The following is a 21599-nucleotide window of genomic DNA, read 5'->3' on the forward strand; positions in this document are numbered from 1 at the left end:
TGTGGCACAGGAGCCAAGCAGTGAATACATAAACGTCTAGCGGAGAGTGCAGGTGGCATGATAATATTATAGCTAACTGATAGACGGCATGTTTTGTCTTTGATGCGACAAATAAAAAGTTGTTTTTTTTTAAGTCGGCATTTGAAACGGAATAAAATCTAATTTTTTCGAGGAACGAAATAAGTCTTTTATTTTCTTTTTTATTGGTTCTGTTCTTTGGCGTTACGAATTTTATTTTTACTAGTATCTTTTATTTTTTATTTTTTAGCACTTATAGATTAAAATCGTACTGTCGGAAATCCGACAATTGACGGAAGATTTACAGGTCTGTTAATATGATCTGAGAATATCCAGTGTAAAATATGGTTTGATACAAAATTATATGGAAATTTAAAAAACAAATCAAAACATTAGTGACCCAAGAGGTATAACCACAGTGCTGTCAACCCTCGCCCATGTAAATGTGTACAATGGAGAACCAAAATGAGTAAAATTTTGAAAAACTGTGTACAATTCTGCAAAAATGACAATCAATTAGCAATAAATCTTATAATGGTCAATTAGACCATACTAGTAATAATATAATCAATATTTAAATTAATGAATAAGCTTACACTTTATAGACTATAGTATCAATTCCAGATTCATGTACATAAATCTGATACGACCCAGCCAGATAATATTATATTGAACTCACTTCATGAACTCCTGGGTCAAGAAAATGTTTAAGTACACCAAAAAAGTGTATGAATGCTAAAAAATGCTTAAATAATAGAATTCAGGCCTGTAAATGGTTGGTGAAAAAATTGTTGGAAATTTATGAAAATAGACCAATAGTTCAAAAATATGGATTAATTAATAAGCACAACACAGATATTACATGTCAAGAAACCATTGGAAGGAAAAGAGACAGCCGGAGAAATACGGGTGTGTCGGTAACAAAATAGAGAAATGACCCAGTCCGACACGTTGTGCATGCTAGTTGGCCATGTAGGTGGAATGATAATATGCCTAGCTGACTAAGACGGTCTAGTTTTGTTTCATCTTAGACGCGACAAATAAAAAGTTTCATTTGTCTTGGTTTATTTCTTAAGTCGCTGTTCGAAAAGGAATAAAAAATAGATTTTTTCGAGGCACGAAATAAAACTCTTTAATTTTCTTTATTGTTGGTTCTGCTTTTTGACGTTATGAATTTTCTTTTTAATTAATTTTTTTTTAAATGTCAGCACTTAAAAGAACATATCGATCAAAATCGTACTGTCAGAAATCCGACAATTGTCGGAAGATTTACAGGCCTGAGAAATGTAATTATGTGTACAATCCTCAGCAAAATGTGTACAATGAAATGAAAAATCATAAAAATACGCATTTTTTACGTAAGGTTGGCACCACTGTAACCAACTAAAGTAATAAATGTCGTGTTCAAATTTTCCTGCAACATTAAATTATCAATAAATTTGTCAAAATGACAGATCTGCAAAGCCAGTTTGCGTGAAAGAGATGCTATTTTTAAATAAGTACTATGCCACATTAATCTTAAAGGACCAAACAATAAGATTCAAAATGCCAACAGGGGATAATTATAACCAAAATACCAGCAAAAACAGTACAGGCTAACGAACTTTCACCCATGGGTCAGAAATCACAGCTGTCAACACGAGGGAATGGAAATTGCAGGAGGCCATATGTGCCACTGATAAGTTAATAGGTAAACACATCACAGGAGCAATAGATGAAAAGTGACGAGTCTGATGTTGCCTAAATTGTATGAATCATACATTAATGGTCAGTATCAAATCACTTACCACTGTTTCCACAGTCAGCGCACGAGACAAGTTCCTCATATTCACCCTTACGATTTTGGTCTGAAGTTTCCAAACAGAAACTGCAAAGGGGGAGAGGGTTGGCTATTTTCTAAATGAGGGCAGGGGAGAGAGGAAAATATAAAAACTGATGTGAAAAATCAAACACATTTCCACTTAACTACATAACTCATTAAAATTATAGAGCATGTTACACAACAGAATTTTATTTTTTTTCTAATATCAAAAATAGTTTCCTAAATATAGGGAATTTTCTAAGAGCAGAATTCAGTACGGTTATATGAACATCCACAATACTTTGCCTTTTTTCTTTTTTTTTTGGTTTGTGAAAGGTGAATTGACTATTTCAAGAGTTTAGGCAATAACAATATTGGACAACTGGTACAAATTAAAAATAAAAGGCAGCCACAATCTTGACCACGAAGGGCATACCAGTCTAGAAAAGTCTATAAAAAATTGAGACTTTTTAACATTTTCATTAGTTTGACATACCTTATTTCTCTCAAATGGGAGTACAACTTCAAGATTAGCTGCTTCTAAGTCAATATGAGAAGAGTTGGCATCATCATCCGAGGCAACTTTTATCAATTTCCCACTTTGCTGTAACTGTCCCTTTTGTATGAGTTTCTTCACACAGATGCGAACTTGTCCGATTAGTTTACCTCCTTCTTTTCCTTTTACATGATAATTAGATGAAATGTACTTTTCAATAGATTTCAACATCAAACCTTTCACAGCATTTGGGTCATTTAGACACTGTAAAATGGCTTTAGCAAGTTCTGGCTTTTTACTAGGATCAAGTGACTTTTCCTTGGATTTTGTGAAAACTACAGAAGCAGGGTCTTTATACGTAAAGCCATTGTTATCAACTCGAAGAATTGATCCATCCTTAACAGCTAACTCCAGTTGCTCTTCAATAGACTCTTCAGAGACCTGATGGTTTTGTCGAATGGCAGAGAGAATTCTCTCTTTACTTGGCTTCTGTTTCTGATGTTTGATCTTTCTTACCGCAGCTAAAATCCACTCCACATATGTGGGATTTGCACGGATATCTGCTCCTTTCACCATGTCTTTTTTTTAAGGTGGAGATGGGGGAGAAGGGGTATATTTTCTATCTTACAAACTTAGATAAGGAAAGTTGATCAAAACTAGAAATTGCCAGGATCTTGTTGCATCATATGCATGAAAGCAGCAAGGGCAGATGATTCATCACAGAAGTCTGCTCCAAGCTCTTCAGGGTGGGCTACTTTTTGGATTGCATTCAATGAGAACATTGTCTAGCCTGAAAATTAAAAGAAAAAGAGGCATCTATAAATATTAACAAAAACAGTAAGTCAAGCCATACAACAATCTATATGACTATCTGGTTGTTAATAATAATAATAATAATAATAATAATAATAATAATAATAATAATAATAATAATAATAATAATAATAATCAGTGCTCTTAACAGGCGGAAATTCAAAAAGTCTGAATAATAAACCTCGTCCGATTTCCACCTTACTTAAGACAGGTTGTAACATGATTATCAAAAGAAAAAAAAACAAACAAAAACAAGGGTCTTCACAATAGGGGAATTACCAGGAAAAAAAAAAGTTTAAACAAGCATTCCGCAGTTACCAAATGAGTTACTAGAGAAAACCAAGATGGCAATTAGTCAAAAGGGAAGAAAATTTATCATTTGTTTTTGTTTTTTAGGGTTTTACAGCGATTGCAACACATTAAGATCATATCAGCGCCAGTAAAAAGGAAGAAAATGGGATAGTAAAAAGTTCTAGAATTGCACTAAATGAGAGAGAAAAATATTGGGTGGGGGTGGATGGGGCAATGCCCTGAAGAAAGAAAAAAAAAGAAAAAAGAAAAAGGGCAGAACCAGGATTCGAACACACAGTTAGATTCCGACAACCTTCTTCCTTCTATGGCAGATAACTTACAACCATTCGGCCATGACAACACACATGAATGTCGACGCATATTGTGTATATATTATAATAACCCACTATCCATTGACAGATTTATTGTTGGTTAATTTTATGCTTTTATTGATATTTTATCAACTTTACTTATTTCTGGAGCATTACTAAACTTTCCACATTCTGGAATGTGGATAAATAATAAATGTTTGAAAGTAATAAAAGAGGATCTAATAAAAGTAAAAGCATCTGGCAATAACCGTTCATCGTTAATCCTGGCAATAATCACAGTGTTATCTATTTCTACTTCTTCTACTACACACTAAATTAATATCCATACATGATAATCTCTACTCTAATTTGAAAAAAAATGTGCAAGTGCCTACTCAAACTCAATCTAGGGAGTTTAATAGAAATTCTAAATGTACCTCACACACTTGAAACCAATGTCATATGAAAGAGCTGGCAACACAGATTACAAAACAGTTTGAATTTTGTTTCTATCTTGATTAGAAATGTAGTTACGGCAGTTCAAAGTCTGAAATTTCAGACCGATTTTTACCCCAAAATTACCATTGCAAAGTTGTGACCGAAAACGCGTGATGTTAATAAAAAATGGTTAAAACAGTCAATATGGAGTTCTTATCATATATTGTATACCAAAATGTTCGTCTTATCGAGGACAATGCATTTACATTAATAAAGAGGAAGATAAACATTTCAAATTAACACATTATTACATAATATGACGCAAATGTTACATCATCAAAAACTCTGCCAGACGTAAGAAAGAATTTGCTCTATCACTTTTGGATTTATCCCCAATATCTCACTGAAACAATTGCAAATAATTACCCTCTTTTAATTAATACATAGAGAATAAAAAAGGGTTTGAGAGTATTTAAATGAAAAGATATAAACATGTTGTGTAATGACATAATGAGTTTATTTTTACCTATGGCAATTTAATTACATATAAATAAAATGGTAGATTGAAAAAGTTTAAATAAATTGAAACAGATTCCCTATTATAATTAGAAGGAAAGTTCTGGCTTTTAATACTTTAAAAAATTCTGCTGAACCACTTTGGGTTTATTGCTATTACATCATTTGAACTGACAATTAATATAATTTTATCCCCCTCCCCCCCCCCCCCCTTCTCTCTCAATGTATGGGGGTGTCAAAACTAATAGAACTTCTTACCATAATAATTATTAAGGCTAAGGCCTTTAAAATATGGATACAAATGATAAACATACCTAAACATATGGGAAAGAAACTTGATGACTTGATGGCAAAGTAAAACAAAATTAAATTAAAGCAATTGGTATTTTTAAAATATCGATATTATTAATATCGAATTTCACAAAGAGAAGAAATATACGAACTTTTAAAACAAAAACTATAAAATGCCTATAAATAAAGTTGGAAAGTATGTATTCAAAATAAAAACATAGTAAATAATAGTACTGAAAATGTTATGGACTAAATTTAACATAATACATAACTAAATTTAAAATATCGATATCGCCCGGCAGCCATGATGAGAAGATAATGTAAACAAGGCATTTCGGCGCAGAGTTAAAAGGTGTCTGCACATCGATATAGAGCCCTGAAATTTGGCATGAATAAAGTTTAGATGTTATTCTAAAAACAAGCGTTTAAATTTTAAAAACACACGCGGTAAATAAAAAAATAAATGCATTTGAAAATTGCCAAATTTTAACTTCATATAACTTCTGGAATTATTAATGGATTTTTCCTTAATTGGCACCATTTAAAAGGAAATTGAAAGACGAAAATAATGATACCAAAATATCTGCGATATTCCTCTTTATAACGAAGTTATGCATCTTTAATTGAACCCCCCAAAACGCGAACGGCAATTTCCAGTCACAACTTTCCTATGGGCGAGTTGGGTCAAAATTTGACTGCCACTGCTGCTGCTCACTAAGACTAAACTGCCTACTCAATCTCTCTACTTTGATATTGATACCTGGGCCTTCCTTGATGAAATAAATTACTGATTTTATTGATGCATCAGCAACCCCCACCCTCTCCCCTAGTCTGTAACTGTAGTAATATGAGTATAAGTTGGTAGATAAGTCATCATAAGTTATAATAATAATAGGCCTAAGTAAGCATGCATCATACTTTTTCCATCTTTAACTCTTGTCCCCACTTATACTTATTCGTTTCATTGGATTAAACAAGTTTAAAAGCGCCTCCGCCTTCATCCACAATGGCAGCATCAGCCACAGGGAAGGTCGCCTTTACTTTACTTTATGGATATTATTATTTATCATCATTGACATTGTCATCATTGTCAATCAATCAACTGTCAATACATTACCATAACCCCCGAAATTGATGTAACCCATGAACTTGCAACGCATCAATAATTCCGTGACAGAATTATGATTCGATACATATAGGAAGCATTAAGATTCACGGATGCACCAACCTCGAAGACAATCATGGTCATGGAGTTGTAAATGAAACGAAAAAAAATGAAAAGCAATATAAACATTGGGACTTGTGGAAAGCAGCGGCCGTACGCGCTTAAATTTTCAAAACAAATGGCCAATTTTTCTTATAGCTGATTTCTATTGTTAATCAAGTATATAAATTCATTATCGCTGTTAATTTAGCGAATTTTCTATAATAATAATTTTACAAATTGTTACTTACAATTTGCAGGTGCAGCAAAAAACTGATAAATTTTGTCAACGGTGAAATGGCGATCAAGACAAACTTGTATCAAACATGGCTGCCGCCTACATACCACTCCGAGAGTTATAAGAGGGACTATAATTGTTAAAATGCTACAAAAAAGTCCAATCTTTATATTATGCCCCAGGTATATTAGATAATAAACGTTTTCTTTAAGATGAAATGGTTTGGTACATAAAAATGTTTTCATTTCACTTCTTTCTCGGTTTACACTCCTGCACTATATATCTTACAGGGTGTGAAAAGGTCGATCTTTGGGGATTTCGACAAAATGTCCCACACAGTGCTGCTATTTCATTGGTCTGTCGAAAGGTGGACATATCAGTGGACGGGGGCACCAAATCTTTCAATGTTCCCAATGTGCCTTGTTGACAGGTACATTATTATGGAGTTAGATAGTGAAGGGGGCGGGGTGGTCAATTTTGTCACGTGCTTACTATATAGTACGAAATTTGTCTAAAAGGTAACCTTTTCACTTATTTACAATAAAATAGAAATTATATTAACGTGGGACATCACCTGTAGATATTTACATATTATATATCTGCTTTATTCCCCGGCTTACTTATTATTATTATTATTATTATTATTATTATTATTATTATTATTATTATTATTATTATTTATTATTATTATTATTATTATTATTATTATTATCATCATTATTATTATTATTACTATAACCGACAAAAACAGCAACAATATCAAACTGCACTATTCTCTGTCACCACATCGTTGTATACCGCAGCAAGCTCTCTCTCTCTCTCTCTCTCTCTCTCTCTCTCTCTCTCTCTCTCTCTCTCTCTCTCTCTCTCTCTCTCTTTTATCTATCTCTCTCTCATACACACACATACACACATTCTCTCTCGCACACCCATATAAACACACACACAATCTCTCTCTCACACACACATTCACAAATGAAAGAAGAAGAAGGAGGAGGAGGTTGTAGTAGTGGTAGTGACAGTGATGTTGTGGTGGTGGTGGTTGTAGTAGTAGTGGCGTGATGATGTTGTGGTTGTAGTAGTAATGGTAGTGACGATGATGTGGTGGTCGTGATTGTAGTAGTAGTGCTAATGATGATGATGTGGTAGTGGTTGTATTAGAAGTGGTGGTTGTAGTAGTGGTGGTAGTGATGATGATGGTATGGTGGTAGAAGAAGAAAAAGAAGAAGAAGGAGATAAAGAAGAAGAAAAAGAAAGAAGAAGAAGAAAAAGGAGGAGGAGAAGAAGAAGAAGAAGAATGGTGGTGGAGGAGGAAAAATGATGAAGACATGAAAACCAATAATCACGAAATCTACTCACCCAATCCGTTTGTTTCATGGGGAATTACATGTGCCTTATTCATAAGATCAGTGTCCTTTTTAAATTTATAAACAATTTAAGGCGCAGAGTTGCGTGGAACATAAAGGCAACATTGTGGCTCACACTTGTCACCATCGACCTTAGCCGCTGGTTTCAATCAAACTACACACATCAAGCAATCAGAAATACACATCGTAAAATAAAGTGGTAGTAAGAGATTTTAAAACATTTAGGAATATGAAAGTTTACTATCTACAGTTAAATAGGAATAGTGTTTTTTAAGAAATTGGCACAATGGAAGTAGTAAAAGGTCCAGTCAACACAATCTGACAATATAGCTTCCTTGGAAGTTACATGATAAAAAAAAAAACATCTAGGACTGAATTAAGCTAAGAATTGACCTTTGCCAGTATTGAAACTGAAAGAAATAATACACACTACTAAAATCCTTTCCAAATTTACAAAAGGAAAAGAAAGTTATTACTCTGAAGAACGTTTGGCTACTTTTTTTTTATTTATTTATTTATGCTTTTTTTTTTTTTTTCTTTTTTTTTTTAATCTGCAGAGACGCCAACTTCAAATTTGGCTCACGGGAATTTCAGACACCACTCGGGGGAATTTCAATGCCGAAAGAGGAATTTCTGCATACAAGTAATACAAGTGTATGGTATTTAGCATTGTGTTTACATATTTTATAGTTCTAAATAGATATCTGATTAGAACTATATTGTGATATGTAAACGCATGCCAAATAATAGCCCAAAATTTCCTTTTTTATTTCAAATGAAGTAAAGCTCAGGGTGTAGGGCATGAGAGGGAGGAGTAGTACCTCACGGTGAAAGGCAGTCACGCTTCTTAGTGATCCTGAGAAGTGGCTTAGTAACTTATTTGGTCTCCACCTCTAGTGTCTAACTCGTATATGGCTCCAAGTAACTGATGTGCACTCAGTGGCCACACCCGGGCAACGGTTTTGACTGACCGGCTAAACTATACGAGGGAACCCAAAGGCTCTGCCGGAGGGTAAGGAGTCGTCTTTCCTTTATGTGCATGAAGACTGTTATGGCGGAGAGTGCAGATGATCCAGCAACATGGACAATGGACTTGATGGCGTTACAGCAAGGTGTATGGTACACGTGGAGCGCGTCAAAGACGTTAAATGATTGCGGTCGGCCATCGTAGAAAGGATTGGGGCCCTACTATGTATTATCCCATTGTATTGAAATGAATCATGCCACGTAAAGTTTATGGAAGTTATACAGGTACCCTGAGCCCCCTGCGGGTGTGATACCTGTTGTAAATATTAACAGGGAAGAGACAATCTCTTCAGGGAGTAGTACAAACGAGGATGACGACGTCAATCTAAAGCCTGCGGGAGGATTGGAGTCTGATAATGTATGTATGAAATATGCAGGGAAATGTCTACGCATTGGAACATGGAATGTCCGGACATTATATACACTAGGTAAACTGGACAACTTGATTAAGGAGACGGATGAGATGAAGGTGGACATCCTAGGAGTGTCTGAGCACAGATGGACAGAAGAGGGTACTGTAAAAAGAGACACTCACACATTTATCTATTCTGGAGGTAGTGAACATCAACATGGTGTGGGTGTGCTGGTGAAATCTAACATTCTCAAATATATTATAGGTATATATGCTGTAAGTTCCAGAAACATGATGATAAAATTGAGAGCCAAACCTATTGACATGTCAATCATCCAGAATATGCACCCACAAGTGATTATTCGGATGAGGACATTGAAATATACTACGAAGAATTACAAAGTAATGTTGAAACACGTAAAATCAACGGATGTGTTAATTGTCATGGGTGACCTAAATGCTAAAATTGGGAACGGGAAGGAGAGTGACGTGGTTGGCCAATATGGACTTGGGGTTAGAAATGAGCGCGGAGACAGACTAGTTCAATTCTGCATTGAAAATGAGCTGATTGTTACCAACACCTTTTTCCAGAAACCAAAGAGAAAATTATTCACATGGAAAAGCCCAGGGGACTGGTGTAGAAATCAAATAGATTACATTATGATCAGGAAAAGGTTTCGCAACAGTGTAAAATCATGCCAAACATACCCGGGAGCTGATATCAATTCTGACCATAACCCACTTATTGCAAAGCTAACGTTAAAGCTAAAGAAAATTAAAAAACCAAAGTTATTAGAAAAATTGGACATAGATCGTCTAAAATGGTCATCAGAATTGCAAGAGAAATATAATGTCTCTGTTTCGAACAGATATGATGAACTACTTATTGAATCACAAGAACAATTCTCACAAGCAAATGCAATTGAAGAAATTGATATAAAATGGAACATATTCAAAGACAGCATAAAATTCGGTAATAAGGATATTCCATAGAAGGAGAAAAGAACAAGAAAGCAATGGATGACACCAGAAATTTTGGATCTCATGTCAGAACGTAAACAAATGAAGAACAAACCAGAGTATGAAGCGCTGAATAAGAAAATCCAACACAAATGTCGCATAGCAAAAGAAAATTGGCTTAACCACAAATGCAGGATGATCGAAATATTTGGCCTAGATGGAAAAGCAGCCCACGAGGAAATAAGACAAATTTCGGGCAAAAAACGCACCACTAACAACAATAACTGTATTAAAGACAAGAATGGTAAAATATTATTTGAGAAAGAGGATATAAAGGAAAGATGGTGTCAATACATTGGCGAGTTATTTGATGATGACAGGCCCCAAATACCTTTGCCAAGCAACACTGAAGGTCCTCCAATACTCGCATGTGAGATAGAAAATGCATTGAAAAATATGAAAGATGGCAAGGCTGAGGGTGAAGATGGCATTGTAACAGAAATGCTAAAAATTTTGAAAGAATTCTCAATTGTGAAACTAACAGATCTCTTTAATAGTGTTTACAATACAGGCTATATTCCAGACGAACTTGCCAAATCGGTTTACATCACCCTACCGAAAAAACCAAAGGCGACAACTTGCAGTGATTTCCGCACAATAAGTCTGATGCCCCATGTAACTAAATTATTATTGAAGATCATCCTAGAAAGAATCAGGTCTGCCATCGATAATGAAGTTGGCGATGTACAGTTTGGCTTTAGAAAAAATAATGGGACAAGAGAAGCAATTTTCTGTTTAAATAATATAACACAAAAATACCTTGATCATCAAAAAGAAATCTATGCATGCTTTATCGATTACGCAAAAGCATTTGATAGGGTACAGCATGGAGAATTAATGACATGTCTGGAAAAGGCAGGCATTGATGGCAAAAGTATACGGCTAAACCAAAATCTATATTGGCATCAAAAAGCAGCCATCAGGATTCAGGGCGATCTGTCACCTTTCACGCCAATTAAAAGAGGAGTTCGTCAAGGATGTATCCTCTCTCCATATCTATTTAACCTGTACACAGAGTTTATCTTCCGTAAAACCGAGCACATTCCAGGTATTGTTATTGGAGGTGGGAGGATAAATAATCTGAGATATGCAGATGATACAGTATTGTTGGCATCGAACGAGACAAATCTACAGATCCTTGCAAATCAAATAAACCTGAACAGTACAGCAAAGGGTCTAGAGATGAATGTTCAAAATACGAAGGTAATGGTCATGTCAAAGAAGCCTGAAAAAAGCGCAAAAGTCCAAATTAATAATCAAAACATCGAACAAGTAGATTCTTTTAAATATCTTGGACAGACAATGACCAACAACGGAAAGAATGAGCTGGAAGTGAAAAACAGGATTGCTATAGCTAAGTCGAGGTTCAGTCAACTGAATAACATTTTAACTTCGCAACAAACGCAGATGGAAACGAGAATAAGAATACTCAAATGTTATGTCCACTCAACACTTCTCTACGGCTCAGAAACATGGACCTTGAACAAACAAATAGAGAAAAGAATTGAGGCCTTTGAAATGTGGACTTTCCGTCGCCTTGGAAAAATCAGTTGGAAAGAAAAGAAAACAAATCAAGAAGTCTGTGACATCCTTGATATCAGACCGACCCTAATGAAAGTAATAAAAACAAGAAAACTTAAGTATTTTGGACACCTAAGACGCCATCAAACTGTCAACAAGGACATTCTTGAGGGTAGAGTTGAGGGGAAAAGAGGAAGAGGCAGGCCAGCAAGAACTTGGATAGATGATGTGAGGACATGGACAGGATTGTCGGCAGCCGAATGCAGTCAGCAAGCTGTCAACAGGGAAGATTGGCGTGTCATTTCAAGTCGACCTCAACCCATGAGATGACACTGGAAGAAGAAGAAGAAGAAGTAAAGCTCCAAAACCTAATGGTAGTGATTGTAGAACTGGTGGTAGAGAGGGTGATGTAAGCGTTGATGATTGTATTAGTACTGGTAGTGATGATGATTTGGTGTAGGTGGTGTTTGTAGTTGTAGTCGTAGCGGTAGTGATGATGATATGGTGGCGGTGGTTGTAGTCGTAGTAGTGGTAGTGATGATGGTGTAGTGCTGGTGGTGGTGGTTGTAGTAGTGGTAGTGACGGTGATGTTGCGGTGGTGGTTGTAGTAGTAGTGGCGTGATGATGATGTGTTGTGGTCGTAGTATAGTAGTAGTGGTAGTGATGATGTGGAGGTGATCGTGATTGTAGAAGTAGTGCTAATGATGATGATGTGGTGGTGATGGTGGTGGTGGTGGTGGTTGTATTAGAAGTAGTGGTAATGATGATGTGGTGGTGGTGGTGGTTATAGTAGTAGTGGTGGTGATGATGATGATAGTGTGGTGGTAGTTGTAGTAGTAGTGGTAGTGATGATAATGTGGTGGTGGTGGCTGGTGGTTGTAGTATTAGTGGTAGTTTGATGATGTGATTGTGGTGGTTGTAGTAGCAGTGGTAGTAATGATGTTGTGGCAGTGGTGGTTGCAGTAGTAGTGGTAGTGATGATGATGTGGTGGTGGTTGTAGTAGTAGTGATAGTGAGAATGATGTGGTGTTGGTGGTTGTGGTAGTAGTGGTAATAATAATAATAATAATAATAATAATAATAATAATAATAATAATAATAATAATAATAATAATAATAATATAATCATAATAATAATAAGTATTCTTCTATAGCGCTATGTGCCGAAGCCTCAAGGCGCTTTACAATTATAACTTATCAGACCATAAACACGCTCACACCGAGCCAAACACACACAACAGTCACACACACTAACTATGCAAGTTTTACAAAATGAAATTGACATTCAACAAAATGGAATTAAAAAATATAACGAATAATTTACTCATCAAGAAGTGGTAGTGATGATGATGTGGTTTTGGTGGTTGTGGTAGTAGAGGTATTGATGATGAATAGGCGATGGTGGTTGCAATAGTAGTGGTAGTGATGGTGACGTGTTGGTGGTGGTTGTAGCAGTCATAGTGATGATGATGAGGTGGTGGTTCTAGTATTAGTGGTAGTGATGATGGAAGATCCTCCTCCCCCCCCCCCCCCCCCCCCCCCTTAAAAATAAAAGCAATGGCCACCTGGTGATCCTCCGTTCTGCTGTAAGGGAATGACACATCCTGACCATCATGTCGACCCTTCCCTTTGTGGAATTGTAGAAGCATCAAGATCTGGCTTTCTTTACTCAAATACTACGCCACTACCACATCATCTCATTCATCTGTGGTGTTTCAATCATCCTGTTTTGTTGATAAAGGGGAACCCGAAACGTTCATTTGATCTGTTTTTGTAATTAAATTGAAGCTTACATTCAACTTCACGTTATTATTTATTACTCAAATACATGGATCTTATATTACCCCGAGATGCGTCGTGGTGCGTTGGCTTAGGAGTACATGTTTTGGTTGTCTTTTTCTTTTCTTTATTTTATTTATTTATTTATTTTTGTGACTGGACTTTTATCAAATAAAGAGTGAATTCATTTTTGACGACAAAAAATGACTCGCCTTTTGAAATACCCTGTCCTTGCTGGAACTTAGGGGGAATACTAAAAGAGAGGGGAAAAAAAATTCTGACCAGGGTGTTGTTGTTGGATAGCAGATGTGCTGTCAGTTCGAGGTCGGTGAAAAAATTGTCCTGTGTTAGGTTTCTTCTCATTTCATATAAGGGCCCGGGTCAGCAGTGTGCCGTTCAACATTGGTTTCTGAGGACCCCCTTCCCCTAGTAGAGTTCACAACGTTGTCCGAGTCACATTCACAGTAAAATAAATAAATAAATAAATAAACCTCCCCCCCCCCAAAAAAAAAAAAAAAAAAAACAAAAAAAAAACAGGAACCCCATGTTTATTAGGTTTAGATTTGATGTACTGAAAGGAGGTGCATTGTCCTGTCCACGGCTTAAGCTGCTCGTCAACGGTGAACAGACGTCCTTGGGCACATTTTCTCCGCAGGTTTCCTTGTAATTCGTCCCAGATATCTCTCATCAATTTCTTCTTCATCATCATATTGTCAGCATGACAAATTCTCAGATACAAGCCATTAGAAGGCCATCCCTCTTATAACTACACAAGGCACACAGCACGTAGAATGCGACACACATCACACCTCGCACGAGACAAACTAAAGTGAACACGACAGTTTAGGGTCTCTCACAAAATCTACCGTCCGGAGCCGTCCTGAGGTCATCTAAAGCATTTTCAAGCCATCCGGAAGCCCTCAGACCTGTACGAACCTTTCCAGAAGTCTTCTGCCTTCCAAGAGCTCCTCAAATTACGCCGGACGGCTCCGGACGGCAATTAGTATTCAGTGGCGGTTGTAATAGTTGACAGCGTGGGCACAGCCCAACCTGTTATTTTCAAGAGCCGTCCGGAGGTCACCTAACGCATTCTCAAGCCATCCGGAGGCCCTCAGACCTGCACGAAGCTTTCCAGAAGTCGTCGCCTTCCGAAAGCTCCTCGTTCTGCGCCGGACGGCCATTAGTTTTCAGTGGCGGTTGGTAATAGTGGGCAGGGTGGCCACAGCCCAACCTGTTATTTTCAAGTTTCAAGATGATTTACCGCATCTGAAGAACACTTAATTTACTCAAGTGAAATTTAGCTGATAAAACTTTAACTTGATTCTTCGTGCTAAGGTTAATTTCGATGTTTCAGATGTATCGTGAATAATCGCGCACTCCACAATGTACAGGACACGCTCCTGCTAATTGATGAACCACCTATCGAACGCCCACATCGTCGTCATCGTCTTGGCTTTGCGACCTTATGTCTAGCCGTTGTCTAGGTTGGGGAAAATGGAAACAATTCCATTCTGCCCACCTTACACTCGGTACCTACAAATCTCTATTAGACTATTGGTAAACGAATAATGATTTAAATATCACTTTATCTTATACTGATACTATTAAGCAAATCATATCTATAGAAAAATCACAGTATGGTATTAATGTCATTTATTGACTTATTGATATATTCATTGTTGTCGTGCTGTTGTTTTTTTAATGGTAAATTTATTATATTACTTTTAGTCTCGAAACCCATTTGTATTTCTTCGTCACGTTCTATGTGCTAGGTTGGGAAAATGCAAACAATTCAATTCTGCCCACCTTACACTCGGTACCTATAAATCTCTATAATACTATTGGTAAACGAAATAGGATTTAAATATCACCTTAGCTTCTATTGATACTTAAGCAAAACATGTCTTTAGAAAAATCGCAGTATTAATGTCATTTATTTACTTATTCATACAATCATTGTTGTCGTACTGTTGTTGTTGTTTTTTTTAATGATTAATTTATTATATTACTTTAGTCTCGAAACCCATTTGTATTTCTTCATCACGTTCTATGTGGCATTTAGCGGTATTCTTGTACAGTCAAACTAACACAGGTTATCACACCAAGAAACACTGTTACAAAACAAAATCAGCCATTTTTCCCTTGTTACCACAGTACCTCAATAAGATAAGAATAAATAAGCTAAACCAAGGTGGGCAGTTCTGTGTTTGCCCACCTAGTATGAAATTCGTACAGTCGGTCGAAATAAAGAAATCAGACAGCGATGCTGGGGATAGGCTGGGGGAGGAAAGAGGAGGGAGAAAACCAAACCAAGTAACTTCTTGTAATAACATCATGTGGTCTAGACCAAACAACAATAGTGGGTAATATGATACTTTTAGATATAGAATGAGATGTCCCAACCGTTGCATATTGCTCCTTGCAATAGCCTGTTGCATTAAGTGGAAGAGAAAGAGGAGGAGGAGAGGAGGATAAATGTTGCCTATCTAGAAATACTGTGCACCATCATCATCATCATCATCATCATCATCATCATCATCATCATCATCATCATCATCATCATCATCATCATCATCATCAACGTCGTTGTCGTCGTCATCCTCATCATTTCCAAGATCATCAGAAATTTCGTCGTCGTCACACTCGTCATAACCATTGTCACCCCTGTCGTGATAGATTTCAAATCGCTCTCAACTTTCCCGGGATTGTAGATAAATCAATACATATTCTCAATACCTACTATCACACCGTCGCCATGTGTTAATCGTTATCGCCCTAGGCACAATTAAAAAAGGCCATGTGTTATAACCACGGAGTTGACACCGCATTGAAACTGCTTCAATTCTCACCTAGGTGCTAGGCGAGATGGGCACACATAACTGACCTATTTGGGAATTCACAAGATTACAGACGCTAATAGTTATGACACACAGAACACGATTGGTCTATAGTAAACCAGGCTAGCCCAAGTCCTGGAATATTGTTGGTTCCTTGTGAGTCTCCAACTCCCGAGAGAAACACATATAAACTATGATAGTGATCAAAATCGCTCTCTCCCATTTAATCTACTCAGAGCTCACTGTTTTATAGGGAACTCGAAAGTTCTGTACATAGCGAGAAACACGTGTGAATGAGGGTAGGTGATGGACATACATTGTGTTAAAATTAATTAATGCCAATGAAACCAGAGTGTGCAGGAGTGATAATTAATATTGTGTTTCGTCTGGTTGAGACAACCAAAAATAACAGAAAACAATGACTCATATTATAAACAGTAATCTGTAACTCGTGTTACTATTAGATATTCATTCGCTATCTTTATCTATATATTTATATACAAATATATTATTGTATGTATGTATGTATGCTTTCCAAATGAATGAATTGCATTAAGCGAATTACATTTACTAATGTGCTATTACCAATACACGATAGTTATATTTAGTATTTATATGGATTGATTAATATGCTCTCATGATACATATCTGTCCCCATCTCACTATTTTCATGTGTCCCGTTAATTAAATTACTAATTAACACAGCTTTAAATCAGTGGTGATGTCAAGGGTATTAATTGAAATCCCTCACGACACCACTATTCATAGGAATATTAGAATGTTGCAACCTAGTCAAAGATTTGCTCCGGTATTTTCACAGATCGGTTACAGACCAAACCTGCATCGGGTACCGACCAAACATGCATCAGGTTACCGACTAAACATGCATCTGGAGAACAAGCAAATGCCTCTTTGGCTACAAGTGATACAGAATGGAATCTTACAAGCGATACACTGAGACTACTGGAACGGACCGGCTCCTGTCCCATATAACAGAAGAGACCTTAGCGCCGCCACCAGTCACATTTAAGATAAGCACACTTAAAAAGAAAAATGAATAGTTTGTGATACGGGATGAAAATTAAATACCCATAGCCTAAATTTAAAGAATTAAAACCAGCACCATTATTCTTTGGCTAATGATTTGTTAGTTTGAGGCAATTATGTTGATTTATACTAAAGTGCTTCTTCTTTAACGGGGATTAATACTTACCTTCTGAACCTACCTATCCATATATAACGCGCAAATAATCTACCACTACTTCTACTACCTATTTCTTTAAACCTAAAAACATTCTCTTACTACCAGTCAAGTTGCCTGGAACTTTACCCGACTATAACAGGGACAAAAAATAAAGCGGCACCAGATAGCTAGTTTATGGTGAAACTATCTGACGCCTATCCGTCTACTCCTACTAGCGTTCGTATTCGTTATTTGCAGTAGTACTACAACTAGTATATATCATTCATTTCAATTATTTGCATTAGTAGCCTTGAGGCCAGAGCTTCATTGTATAGAGGATTGGGCGCAAAATACAAATGAACTACATTATGATTATTACTATTATTATTATTTAAAATTTATTATTATTATTATTATTATTATTATTATTATTATTATATTATATTATTATTATTATTATTATTATTATTATTATTATTATTATTATTATTATTATTATTATATTATTATTATTATTATTATTATTATTATTATTATTATTATATTTATTTATTTAAAATATTACTATTATTTTGCGTTTCGTTGACGATCACGATGTGTCTGTTGTTTAGTGATAGTGGTGTTGATGTGGTGGTGTTGATGATGTAGTAGTGGTTATGATGATGGGTACTATAAGGATAACGATGATGCTGTGGTAGTATTAGTAATGGTGATGTGGTGGTGGTAGTAGAGGTAGTTTATTGATGGTAACTTCTATTATTTGCAGGAGCACTGAGATAACTTGAGTCGAGCAACTGCGAGAGAGAGAGAGAGAGAGAGAGAGAGAGAGAGAGAGAGAGAGAGAGAGAGAGAGAGAGAGAGAGAGAGAGAGAGAGATTACTGGAACTTTATAAAATATATTTAACTAACTGCAAATAATACAATAAACGGTTTACGGAGCTATTCTCATTAAAGTAATCGGACAGATAAGCTGATAGATTTCAAGATGTGAACGAATGATAAATAATAAAGTTTATTTGTATAGCGCCCAATCCCATTGACAAAACAGCTCTAGGCGCACAAAATTGTAAAACACCATTAAAAACAAGTCGGAGAGGTGGGGACGGGGAAATTTTCATGGGTTGGATTTGGGGTAAAAAAAAAAAACAAAACAAAACACGATCTTGTCAAGTTTCAGACTTGAAGGAAAAGTTGAAACGTTCAAAATCTCAATTCTCAGTCGCACAAAATGTTTCAATCGTCCCTTCTTTTCTTTCCTTGTCAAACTAACACACTCATTCAACTTCAAGCCATTCGACAACACGCCGTTTTGAACAGAAAATAGTGTTGTGTTCAGTGAGGGGACAACGACTAATTTTGAGAGAAGGGAGAGCGCTTCTACTACTGCGAATAGTGGTACCACGGTGGCCCCGCTATTCGCAGTTCTACTGCGAAAAGCACTTCGAGACGGAAATACAGCTGAGTATTCTGTCCACAGGTGGACGGAAAACCCAGTTCCTTATAAATCTATGACTGACAACTGATGATAGAATCAACAAAGGTGACTCATTCTTAATTGTCCATCTCCAACTATCAGTGTCTAAATATGATGAGTTAATCTACTTCTTGAAAAGTTATCTAATTTATATAAAAAGGGTAGATTAGATTAGGGAAAATGAATGCTATGATCACATAATATTGAGCATTTTCAAATGTATTGAAAATGCAATGAGACTTGATTTTACGGACTTTGAAAATGGAACGCAACTCTAGAACTGCCAGATGCCCAGAGTTCCTCCTAGCCAATTTCGACTTCAAAAGTGGCCATATAGAACTTCACGTGCCCAAACATTACAAATAACCTGATCGTATTATCACGATGGCTACGCTCTGAAATCTTTGAAAAACTCATTGGCTTTGCTCACAACACCCCCCAATATATATATATATATATATATATATATATATATATATATATATATATATATATATATATATATAGTATATATATATATATAATCTCACCTTAACATTTAAAGAAAAGTTAATTTAATTTTTTAAAGTTTTTCAACGTGAGCCAGATATAATGTATCAACAGACAAAACTAAGTGTAACCTTAAACGTTTATAGTTTGATTGATAATATAATTTTGTGAATACCAATATTTTTAATGACTGTGGAAACACAATAACAAAAAGCCGCGTGACGTCTATTTCGTTCCAAGTATTTTTCAAAATTTCAAAATTTTTCTCACTCTCAAAATGGCTTCTTGTTGCTCCTACTGCTTCTGGTTTTTGTTTAAATACTAGTAACAGGAAGATACGCTCGCAAATGCTTTCATTGTTCACAGGGGTGATAAGGCATCTGTACTTGAAAGACTTTTCTCCTAAACAGGCTCAACAGGAATTTTTCAAAAATTAAAATAGATTGAGATGCACGGTCATGCAACATTTTCTTGTATTGTTCTTCTGCTGATGAGTTCGGAATTAAATACAGTACTACATTGTAAGCTGGTCAATCAAACTGTGACAGTAAAATATTGGGACTCAGCTAGCAGAAGTCTTTTAAAATGTTTTAGATATAATATTTACATAACAAACACTAATTTACTGCCATTTAATGGCTTCCATGTGACAATTGTTGTTGTTGATTTGGCCATTCACAGGGCCATCTGGCAATCTTATCGCCTCTTTGAATGGCTTGAATGGAATGAAAGAAAAGGAAGGCAACAGAGTCAACAGAGGAGGTGTGTTGATGTCTTTGATTTTGATTTGTTGAGATAGCGTAGTCCACGGCATTTGAATAAACTGTTTCGATTTCAAAGAAAACGCAGTATTAGCGGCTTCCAATACTTAAATGAACCGCCTTTAAGATTTAAGCATTAGCCTAGCCTACATGAATGAATGTGTAGAAATCCTACTAGAATAGAGTAATATAGAGGACCATCATCATAATCATTCATAGTCATAGGTAGACAGTCAGCCAGTGAATTTCTACACCGACAGCAAAAAATCCACAAAAGGGTGCAAAAAAAGTAAGCTATAGTTTATGGGTTATAATGCCAAATGACTCTCTACTGTGGAAGAATTCTGGAAAACTTTCACTTGCTCATTTGTTGATCGTGGTGAGTCAGTGTGATCAGTGAGGTGATCCAGATCAGTGTCAATGGTCAATCATAAATGTGAAGCTCTCCGGCTCTCCATACCCATTTTGAGTCAAAATTTGACTCTTACTTTTACCATCATATTTACTTGTTGCTCGTACTCGTACTGACTCACTCATAGTCATATTTTAGAATAGGGCTCGCCATTACTAGACCAAGATCTAAGAAGCATTATTTAAATTTATTGATTCCCCATTGAAATTGAAACCTCATCTACTTTTTTCTTCTCCTTTTCTTGTTTATTTTGTTGTTTATTTTAAATTCCTTCATTTTTATAGTTTATATGTCTAGTATAAATTATAGGTATATCAATACCTAGGATTGTAAATTTCCAGAGTGAAGTGGCAATTCGGACTTGAGTATGAATAGCCTCCCGTGTGTGCCTGTGCAAACAGAGGGGAGGACGACACATTGTGAGTGTGAGTGGGCAGTAGGCAGAGGCAAAGAGGGTGGAACTGATACTGATAATGATAAAAAAACAAAACAAAATACGCTGTTATTATTCACAGACATGTCCGACAATAAGAAAATTGATTATTGGCAGACAGTGTCTGCCAATAACGATTGACGGTTATTCACCCTTTTTTAAAATTAGATAAGCTCTTTTAAACATTTATCCATATTCCAGAAATTGGAAATTTTTGAAATGCACAGAAATAAGTTTCAATAAGTAAAATTAATAAAATATCAATAAAAACATAAACTAACAATAAATCAGTCGATCAATTATAGGTTACTAATACTATATATTCACAATATGCGTCAACATTCATGTGGGTGTCATGGCCGAATGGTTAAGTTTGTCTTTTGAGGCTTGTCGGAATCGACGCTATTTCTGCGAATCCTGGTTCCGACACTTTTTTTTCCGTCTTCTTTTCTACAGAGCGTTGCAAATGATAAATGTCCTATCCACCCCCCCCCCCACCCACCCTTTAAACAAAAAAATAAAAAAATA

At 36.0% G+C, this 21599-nt stretch overlaps 2 protein-coding genes across 7 annotated transcripts in view; one reads left to right on the forward strand and one right to left on the reverse strand.

The window, feature by feature from the left end:
• Positions 1-6527, reverse strand: part of LOC144972818 (uncharacterized) — a 42139-nt gene extending 35612 nt beyond the window's left edge. For all 4 annotated transcript variants that reach the window (XM_078914491.1, XM_078914490.1, XM_078914489.1 and 1 more), the window contains exons 1-3: positions 6431-6527; positions 2316-3105; positions 1806-1914 (exon numbers count right to left, since the gene is read on the reverse strand). In XM_078914491.1, coding sequence (XP_078770617.1) covers positions 1806-1914; positions 2316-2891 — 685 coding nt within the window. In that variant the 5' untranslated portion in view covers positions 2892-3105; positions 6431-6527. The remainder of the gene's footprint in view (positions 1-1805; positions 1915-2315; positions 3106-6430) is intronic.
• Positions 6528-20166: 13639 nt separating this feature from the next.
• Positions 20167-21599, forward strand: part of LOC144972819 (uncharacterized) — a 42086-nt gene continuing 40653 nt past the window's right edge. The window contains exon 1 of one of the 3 annotated variants that reach the window (XM_078914492.1): positions 20167-20227. The gene's annotated coding sequence lies outside the window, so the exon portion shown is untranslated. Of the gene's footprint in view, positions 20516-21599 lie in introns of all 3 variants that reach the window. The other 2 variants (XM_078914494.1, XM_078914493.1) reach the window with 2 other exon arrangements.

The sequence above is a fragment of the Berghia stephanieae genome, chromosome 5 (assembly GCF_034508935.2).
Source record: "Berghia stephanieae isolate SIO BIC M18660-M18661 chromosome 5, UCSD_Bste_1.3, whole genome shotgun sequence".
In the NCBI taxonomy this organism is placed as follows: Eukaryota; Metazoa; Mollusca; class Gastropoda; order Nudibranchia; family Aeolidiidae; genus Berghia; species Berghia stephanieae.